The following is a 10503-nucleotide window of genomic DNA, read 5'->3' on the forward strand; positions in this document are numbered from 1 at the left end:
CCTCTTGTTCCTGTGGTAACACAGTCTATTTGATCTCAGGTTTTTCAAAAATACACACTCTGAAATTTATCTGTTACCTTTACACATTCAATGTTAAACCAGATATAGCATACATTTATAAAATCATTTAAATTAGTTTAAAGTGGCACCATTAAAAGGCTAAAGTAAAGATATATAAAATATCACCATTAAAAGGCTAAAGTAAAGAGATATAAAATATCACCATTAAAAGGCTAAAGTAAAGAGATATAAAATATCACCATTAAAAGGCTAAAGTAAAGAGATATAAAATATCACCATTAAAAGGCTAAAGTAAAGAGATATAAAATATCACTATTAAAAGGCTAAAGTAAAAAGATATGTTTTTAGCTTACTTTTGAAGATATTGAGCGAGCTTTCCTCCCTAATGTCTGCAGGTAAAGTGTTCCATAGCTTTGGTGCATAATTGCTAAAGGCTGCATCCCCAATTTTCTTTTGGATGTTTCTGGGAACATTTAATAAACCAGTAGTGGATGATCGTAATGTTCTTGGGAGCACATAGTTTATTAGAGAGTTGGCAGTGTAACTTGGTGCTGTTCCGTTTAGGGCTTTGTATACAAGAAGGAGTACCTTAAAGTCCATTCTAAAAGTTACTGGAAGCCAGTGTAGAGCGTATTGATAAGAGAGTAACAGCGATAGAAAAACTGCCACAATGGAAGCAACTGGGAAGTAAAAAGTAGTAGTGCTTCAGCAGCCAGGTTACATGCATGACAAATACAAACCAAAATCCAAATTACATTAAATAACTATAATTGAAATAGAAAACTGAGAATAGTGAAAACTAGGTATGACATAGAGGAAGTGTTGAATTTGCATCGATAGCTAATTGAACTTGGAGCAGGAAAAATAAAATATATAAATAAAACACAGTAAATGAAAGATTAATGGCTGTCTCTAATTAAGAGATGTACCAAATGGCCGCAGGCCTCTCTCTGTGTACAGGTAACTCAGAACAGACCCCTATCTGAGAATTTACAGTACATTTTAAACTGTCATGTGTTATTGTATTGCATATTTGTCAGTGATGAATCTATTCCTGCAGCGTGAGTATGCCTCTGCACCGGCGAAAAGCCTACTTTATGTTTTGGTCCGTCGTGACGCGATGTCTTTCCACACATCCGTGAATTTCTTCAAATTTGGCAACAATGTAAACTTAGACTCAAGGGCGAACTGATTAGATTTTAGTGGACAAAGGTCAAGGTCACTGTGACCTCACAAAACACGTTTTTGCACATAACTCAAGAATGATATGCTAATTATGACAATTTCACTGAAATATCTAATTGGATAAAATTAGGAAGTGATGACATTTTGGACAGAAATGCAATTTGAGTGGTTGGTGGAGGAAATACAAAAGCAAGGAGGTAATTGTTTATCAGAATGCACTGATGTCCATAACGTGTCTCCAGCAGATGCTGTGACACTCCACCTGAGCTCCATGACCTCTGGATACCTGAGCCCCTCCTCAGACAGAATAAGACAGGTCAGTATCTCCAGCTTTGATGCACGCGCAGCCTGTGTATCGTCATCTTTCACACAGACTCAACGGACTCAACAAATTGTATTTTTTGGATTAATTTCCTGAGAACGAATCTTTCACTATAGAACATCACATTTTCACATGAATTCTCCAAAAAACTTAATCCAGTCCTCCTTAAATGTGGTACATAGAATTATTAGTTTTAAGTGGTGGTTTGATATATATTTGACCTTCTAATTGGGTTTGTTTGGGGAACTTTTTCCACTGCAAAGGTCTGAGGACAGAGGGTGTCGTATGCTGCACAGATTGTAAAGAGACAAATCTGTCATTGCTTGGGCTATGTAAATATAATTTGATTGATGAGAAAACTGAAAAGTCTGCACGCCGTGATTTATGTAGAAAATATTATTTAATGCACTGACGTTTTAGGCCTATGTGGTGGCTGACATTTATAGACATTAAACTGATTAGTCCACAAGATACATCTGGCATAATAAACAGCCAATGATATAGGAAATGAACAGTCAATAGAAATGTTTCTTAGACCCCTGTGGTTCTTAACAAAAACATGTCAAACATGAAAGATTCTTAGGGTAAGAGCATGTCAGAAAACCATCAGTATATACCTTCGTATCACTGGCACCCACGTGTTATCTGATTTCTACCACTCACTACGCTGAGGAAGAAACGTAGGTGCATTAAATAATATATAGGGGTATTCTCCAAATATATGACCGCCGTCAACCAATCCGCAATCCCCATTATTACTATGTATATCTCGATGCCGATCTAGAATTGAACGCATTAGAAAGTACAAACTCTGTGGGTACTTTCTAATTTAGGCTGTAAACATACAGGATGTGGTTGTATCCCTCTGAAGTGGAGGTGCAGCTGTGAGCATTGCTAATAACAGAGCAGGAACACAGAAGGCAGAAAAAGTGTTCACTCATTCTCTGTCATGCAGCTTTCTAAAAGACAGCATTGTTTAAAATACACATGCAGGAAAGGTTAGCAGTGGGAATTGAAAAGAGAATTTGTTCATTCCAGTCCATCCAATCATCACTAGTGAAATGTCTGCCTCTAGGCACAGTGTCTTGATTCTCTGTGTGGGCTTGATGAACCCCAGTGTGCAACATGTCTTTTGTTGAGACATGTTTAACTTGCAAGTGAAAACACATCACAGTTTGAGCCACATAACTTCCATAAAGGGGGGACATGCACCTGCCACAACCAAAAACCCTGCTGTGTTTAAAAACCAATATAATGTGACAACAACCTACTTCTGGAGGTAGTCAAATGAGCTGTATATGAAGTGTTCAACATGTATCCAATAAACCAGTTTTATGGAGTTCTTTAGGGAATTCTACAGTGTTGTCAACTTCACAACAGTGCATTTTAAGAAGCTATGCACTGTACAGCCTGTAAACAGCATTTGGCTCTACAGTTATGTACCATTGGGGCGGATTTGGCACGAGAGCTGCTAGATTAACTCCTAGTACAAAACAGAGAGGGAGTAGGAGCAGTAAAGTTTTCTTTACACCCACAAATGCCCAAGTTATTTGTCTAATCCTGTAACTCCCAATACAACATGCATTTATTTACACAGATTATTATCGGTTTGAAGTATTTTTGACTGTATATTATAATATTATACTAATATCGATACTAAGGAAAATAATATAGACCCATTCTCGGTCATTCAGAATAAAAGCAAAAAGGTGTTCTGCAAATTTACAGATGCTAATATGTTGAATGTGTTTTTCTTCATTGTCCCTGTAATTTGTACAAGGACAAACAAAAACAAAAAAAAGGTTGCAGGCATGTGAGCCTGCTTTTGATGTGTGATGTCTGACTCCACTGACGGACACTTTCTTGTCTTGTCTTCCTATAGACCAGGATAGAGAGCCACACATCGGTTTATAACGAATGAGTAATACAACAAGGAACGTTGAGCCGTGGTGAAGACATTAGCCCAGTAGAGTTGAGTCTCAGGCTCAGATTCACTTTGTCAGACTGTGTTGAGGGCTGATATGTAGATTTGCCATGTAAAAGTTTCCCTTTACAAACTTCATTGTCCATAATGTGAAAACATTTCTTTGGCTTTTCCAAAATCACCATGAACTGCAAATAAGACAACAGTAAGAGACAGTAGAGACATTGGGAGAGCTTGGAGTTCAGTTCCAACACTTTCTCTTTCTTTCTGCCAAGCTCCTGAAAAACTCCAGCTGTGTAGCGTGTTGTGTTACTATGGCAACCAGCAATCATGAGTTTTCATGTCAGTAGTTGTAGCATAACTGCATATTAAACAATGTGTTGAATACTGTGATTTTTATATTTATTGCTTTTTTTCTTCTGTTTAACATAAAGCATAAGTAATGTGATGTGGCTGAAACATTATTAAAAACAAACAATAAATTATCAATGATATGATTAATCTTGCTGCACCCTTGGTGCACCCTTAAGACCCCCCAGGGTGCTGCGGCACCCACACATTGTATGAGGCAATGTGACCGGAAATCAATAACTTTTTTAGCCATTCCAGAGGTTTGTCTGTAGCGTGGCTCTACAGATATCAATGTCTTTTCGCTTCAATAAGCCACTAGCATGCTTTTAGTCTTGTTAGTGGTGTGAGAGGACAATGAGGACGGTTGCTGTTGTCCTCTCATTGCAGGCGTGTTTGCTTTTGAGTTTGGGCAGTTGAAAGAAAACCAGCATACTGGATGTGAACTAATAGTAATTATTTGTCTTTCTTTGTGTTGTAGCCAGTTCAAGATGTCGAAGAATGCACCTGTCCAACATCTACTTCACCAGGTATATACATTCTTATAACAACATTTATTTTTGGTGCATGGATTGTTAACCTGAAATATTGCCAATAATATTTGCAAGGAAATTTCATTTTGACAACATATTGAATGTGTAAGCTGGTGTAATAACAGCATCAGTGACATGTGGAGGTGGAAAATGGCAGGGCTTTGCACAGATGAAGAACCAGAAAATTACACAATTTTATAATTTGACATAATGTGCAATTTCCCAATAGGCGACCTTGGGTGTCCTGAAAGGCTCCTCTAAATAATAAAAAAAAATATATTATTTTTACCTACAGTTTATACAATATCCTGCGGCTGGTGTGCACCAAGGTGTCTAATAAGGTTCTTCTTCAAAAGGCAGACTTGTGCAGAAATTCCACAGTTACTATCTTATTTAAAATAAATACTAACTTCTGCCAGCCATGACCAAATTATGACAACAATACTTAGCAAATAGCCAATCAAGTTGCAGTAAGGTAACAGACATGTGCCATCCGTTTTCATGGCCGAAGGCTTTGGGCATGCAGGTTGTTGTTTCCCCACACACATGCACTCGACATAACGAGCATGGGGCTCTCCCCACATGTCAGCCTCTCGAGCCAAGCACAATTAAAAGACCAATTAAAAAGTATTATATCAGCCACTGACTTTAAATTGTAGAATAATGATAAATAACAGAATCAACCGAGGATGTTTTATGTCATGCATTAATCCAGAATTATATTAATTTCTAAGTAACTCCACTATACCACCTATAACCCCACCTTTTTCTGCTGCCACTTGTTCAATTTGACCCGTGGCCTATAAATTGGAAGAAAATGTTATTGACGTGACTGCACCCGACACATTCTAACAGTAAGAATATCTATTTGATAGTTAACAATAGAGACAGATGGGAGACATTGGGAGAGGGGGGAGCTGCTATGCGCCTCAGATCACTAGGTGACAGGGACAGCCAGTATGGACCTTCTGATGGCCGTAAGGAGGCAGAGAGTCTTAGCAACTGAATTCATTAATTAAACTTCAGTGGAGATATTTATTCCATTTTAAATTTGATGTATTTATACTGTAATTTGCAATGTAAACATTCTTGTTCATCTCTGAGATCAGATTACCCCAAAGAACTGCAGTTACTAAACAGCCCCTGTGAAAAGTGCTGCTGCCCAGCTCCTCCTCCCAAGATAAGTGACCTCATGAACGACAAAGACCTCCTGGATTTACTGCGGCTCAAGCTGGATCCAAACCACTACACCATCAAAAACTGGAAGAACTTTGCTAGTCGCTGGGGCATGAGCTATGATGAACTGACCCTCCTGGAGCACCGGACCCAGGGCTCCTTGTCCCACAGCCCCACCCAGGAGTTCCTGCTGCGCTACAACCAGAAGACGGTCACTGAGCTCACCGAACTTTGCCGCATCTATGAGCGCATTGATGTGCTGCGACTGCTGCAGAGCTGGATAGAGAAGGACTGGCCGTCACGCTGGCAACAGACTCATTAGCCAGTTTGACTCTCTGTGTATTTTTCCTCTGTCACGGTTGTACTTGTTAGGGATTTATAAGCTTTTTATCATTAGTAACTTCAGCAAGTTATCTTAAGAGAAAGATAAAACACTGACCAACAACTGAAAAAGTCCTGCGGAGAATGTCAGCAGCGTTGGTGCTTCAGGTATCACAGGATCTTACAGACGGTATAGCACTTACAAGACTTACTACTGATTAATAGTTTGGCTTTTTGAACATTTCTAGCCATGCTAGCAGCGTGCCTCTATGAATGGCAATGTGGTTTCGTCTGACAGCCAATCTGTCTGTTCTGTCAGTTGCTCCACCAATTTGGTCCAGACTAAAAAACGTTGTAAAACTTGGTGACCCCCTGATTTGATTTTCTGTTACGCCATCATCATGTTATTGTGTCCATTACTTTGGTTTATGACCAAATTCCTATAGAACTGACATTCCCATCGTCCTCAGCTGTACTTTGTGTTTAGTGCTTATTAACAAAAGTTGCCATGCTAACACATTCATTTCAGATGATGAACATCGTCCACCTTATATCTGCTAAACATTGGCATGTTAGCATGCTGAATTTAGCATTTAGCTCAAAGCCCGCTGTGCCTAAGTTCAGCCTCACAGAGCCATGAGCATGGCTGTAGACTCTTAGTCGTGTTAATGTGCATCTGACTGTATATGTCTTGATAGCAAGCCCAGGCTCATGGCAGAGTATTTATTTTTTATTAAATATTTAGTTTGTTTTTTGGAAATAACACTCATACATTATACACGCCATGTTAGCAGGATGTATGTCACAACCTTTGAGTAATAGTCACATGTTCTATTGATGGAATCAAGCTATGTGAACAATTTTAGAACAATTGAAAAGTTCTATTACTCACAACAATAATACTTATTTCATAGTTACTGTATATCCTTAGTATGGTCTAACCAAACAATCTAAATTGTTAAATTTGAAAACCAAAATTACAGTTAAAACGTTTCATGCTAACATCAATGTCATTTGTCATTCAGTTTTTTGGGTTTTTTTTTTTTATTGTACTTTTTTTCTCAGTATGAAATAAACACATGTCATACTCTGTAAAAGCTTTAGTCATTATTAAAGAAAAACTAAGTAGCAACATCATAATAATAATAATAATAATAATAATAATAATAATAATAATAATAATAATAATAATAATAATAAGCTTTATTTGTATAGCACCTTTCATACAAGAATTGCAGCCCAAAGTGCTTCACATCAAAAACATAACAATTAGTACAAGGACAGAATAAGAGCATTTACAGTACAATAATCACAGTTTTGATGTAAATGAGTCTGAAGTACCATTATAAAAATAGCTGAATTAAAATAGTATATAATAGCAGATAAAATAGCAGGATTAAAATAATATAATGTAGCAGAATTAAAATTGTATTAAAATAGCAGAATTAAAATAGTATAAAATAACATTGGAAATCATGCCTAGTTTCCCTATCTGTGCCGTACTTAACGACCCTACTGCCGGGAAATCATATTCATCACACCATTCTTGTAAATGTTTTAAACTGTCAGAGCCATATTTTGAAAGCATGAGATCAACAATGGGCCCCTGTGGCCTTTCAACTGGTTTACTCCCTTACAGTTAAAGCCAGTTTTTCTCCAATACACATTTATCTGAGAAACTTCCTCTTGTTCCCGTGGTAAAACAGTCTATTTCATCTCAGGCTTTTCAAAAATACACACTCTGAGATTCATCTCAGTTACCTTTACACATTCAATGTTAAACATGGCAAAAATGTATGAAATCATTTAAATTAGTTTAAAGTGGCACCATTAAAAGGCTAAAGTAAAAATATATAAAATATCACCATTAAAAGGCTAAAGTAAAGAGATATAAAATGTCACCATTAAAAGGCTAAAGTGAAGAGATATAAAATATCACCATTAAAAGGCTAAAGTAAAGAGATATAAAATATCACTATTAAAAGGCAAAAGTAAAAAGATATGTTTTTAGCTTACTTTTGAAGATATTGAGCGAGGTTTCCTCCCTAATGTCTGCAGGTAAAGTGTTCCATAGCTTTGGTGCATAATTGCAAAAGGCTGCATCCCCAATTTTCTTTTGGATGTTTCTGAGAACATTTAATAAACCAGTAATGGATGATTGTAATGTTCTTGGGGGCACATAGTTGATTAGAGAGTTGGCAGTGTAACTTGGTGCGGTTCCGTTTAGGGCTTTGTATACAAGAAGTAGGACCTTAAAATCAATTCTAAAAGTTACTGGAAGCCAGTGTAGAGTGGCTAACACTGGACTGATGTGGTCTCGACCTCTTGGTTCTAGTCAGCAGCCTCACTGCAGCGTTTTGGATGAGCTGAAGTCTCTCAGTTGTTTTTTTTGGGAGGCCGGTAAAGAGTGCATTACAGTAATCGAGTCGGCTTGAGATGAAAGCATGGATTAGTTTTTCAGCATCCTTTTGATTTATAAATTGTCTGATTTTAGCTATATTTCTAAGGTGGAAGAATGATGTTTTTGTCACCTTGTTTATGTGGGATTTAAAGCTTAGATCTGAGTCTATGATAACACCAAGACTTGTAACTTCAGATTTAATCAAAGGAGTAAGTTTCCCCATGTTATTCAGCATCATCTCTCTTTTTGCTACCTCAAAGACAACTGTTAAATACATACAAAGTTACAACAGGTTGTTTTAGTATCAAATTATATTGTGATCTTTATTCATTTTATGTATCCCAACACTTTATATATATATATAATATATTATATATATATTACAGTTCCTTAATTTCCAAATCATTTCCTAAAATGTTCCTGGAAAGAACTATGTAGTTAGGTACTAATTATAGGGAAAATGAAGACCGTGTTCAGTTGGTACACTTCTAATTGTTAAATTCCAATTAATTGCTATTGCATCTTACGGAATCTTTTATTCAGCATATAGTAGGTTAGCTGAAAATGAAATGTGTTTAAGGTAAGTGTAAATGTCGACGTATATGGAGTAAAGTTTCCAATAACAAATGATTTTTTCTATAATTAGTACAACATTTAAAATAAAATCCATGGAGCTTCGTAGGAAATGTATTAGATTAACACATATCTGTAAAATGAAACATGGTAACGCCTCTTATTCATTTTCATACATTAATTTACTTAACATACAAACCAACAAATAATCGTTTTCGTTATTTAAGTATCACAAGCATATTGAATATATTGAGTTATTTATTGAACAAAGAAAATGAACAAATACATTCACTCACAATTCTATTATCATGTAAAGATTTTAAGGTTGAGTAATGAACTTCTCAGAAACATAAACAGCTCAATGTGATTACATGTAACATACTTCCGAATCAACAATTTTTAGGAAAAAAAGCTTATATAAATAACAGGAATATACACATAGTTTATAAAAACACGTTTTTTGACTAGACTATAAAGTTATTACACAATAAGGATACTGTAGCTGGCATTATCTGCAGAAAACGGTGGCAAATGTAAATCTGTCTTTATGGTCACAAACTAAGGCAAAGAATTGGTTAAGTTACATGTATTTACAATGTTTCTGGACTGAAGCTTTACTTATCAGGTTAGCCTAACAGGAATCAGTCAGCATCTCAATGCTTGATATTAAGGCCAAGCATATTGGAGAGGCTCAATGACAATTTGTCATTTTCATCTGATGTCGAAATTTCAGGGGCTACCAGGCCCAGTGCAGACTCTGGCTTTTCTACTTTGAAAGTACCTCCTCTCATCAAAGAATAATCTGTTTCTGTGGAGGCACTGACATCAAGACTCGGGGCTGCTATATTCAGATCAATACCAGTTTCGGCTTCGGTTGGTGAGACGCTAGCTGCTGGTACTTTGTCCTTTGCCATTTTCAGTCTCTCCATAATGTCAATCTTTTCTCCTGCTTTTGATGTCGCATTTACTATTGGCAAGCGGATCCCTTTGCTGACGACATAATCCTTTGCCTCAGAATCAAGTTTTGATAAGCTTAAGGTATCATCAATTCCTCCAATGACATCAATGCTGTTCCGGGGCAGTCTATGGATTTTGAATAAAGGAACTTCCATCTCAGTATCAGAGTCAACCCCACTTGCATCATCATCTGTACTTGTATCAGACTTAAATCCCCATTTGAAGGGCCACCTTAGCTTACTTTTTGGAGAACCTTTAACTTCAGCATCTGCTTCAGCTGTAATATCCAGTTCAGGTCTGATGAGGCTAGTCTTCACTTCAGGAGCAGAGACATTTACATCAGGTGACCTGATCCCTCCTTCAACACTGGGAGCTTTGATCTTCACATCAGGTGAGTTTTCAAGATTTGCGCTGGTATTAACCTCTGCTGCTTTTATTTTAGGCCCTAAAAAGTTAAAATTTGGAAACTTAAAACCTGACTTTTCAATGTTGGCATCTACATTTGGAGCTTCAGGTCCTTTGATATCTCCCATAGGAGTGCCTATGTTGACCTTTGGTGCCTTGATTCCAGCCTCCACTGAAGGATGAATACTGGGAACATCTACTTCAGTACTTGAAAGACCAAGTTTTGGAAGCTTGAAATGAGGCAAATTAAAAGTCACCAAGATGGGATTCAAAATCTAGATCTGGTGTTTTTAACTGTGCATCAGGTCCTTTGAGGTTTGCTTTGGGCAGGTCAATA

General features: G+C 37.0%; 1 protein-coding gene across 2 annotated transcripts in view; it reads left to right on the plus strand.

Moving 5' to 3' along the window:
• edaradd (EDAR-associated death domain) overlaps nt 1-6229 on the plus strand; it is a 16172-nt gene extending 9943 nt beyond the window's left edge. The window contains exons 4-6 of one of the 2 annotated variants that reach the window (XM_029450541.1): nt 1449-1522; nt 4282-4330; nt 5443-6229. In XM_029450541.1, the coding sequence (XP_029306401.1) occupies nt 1449-1522; nt 4282-4330; nt 5443-5831 (512 nt within the window). In that variant the 3' untranslated portion in view covers nt 5832-6229. The remainder of the gene's footprint in view (nt 1-1448; nt 1523-4281; nt 4331-5442) is intronic. The other variant, XM_029450542.1, reaches the window with a different exon arrangement.
• The last annotated feature ends 4274 nt before the right edge of the window (nt 6230-10503 follow it).

Source organism: Cottoperca gobio, chromosome 15 (assembly GCF_900634415.1).
Source record: "Cottoperca gobio chromosome 15, fCotGob3.1, whole genome shotgun sequence".
Taxonomy (NCBI): domain Eukaryota; kingdom Metazoa; phylum Chordata; class Actinopteri; order Perciformes; family Bovichtidae; genus Cottoperca; species Cottoperca gobio.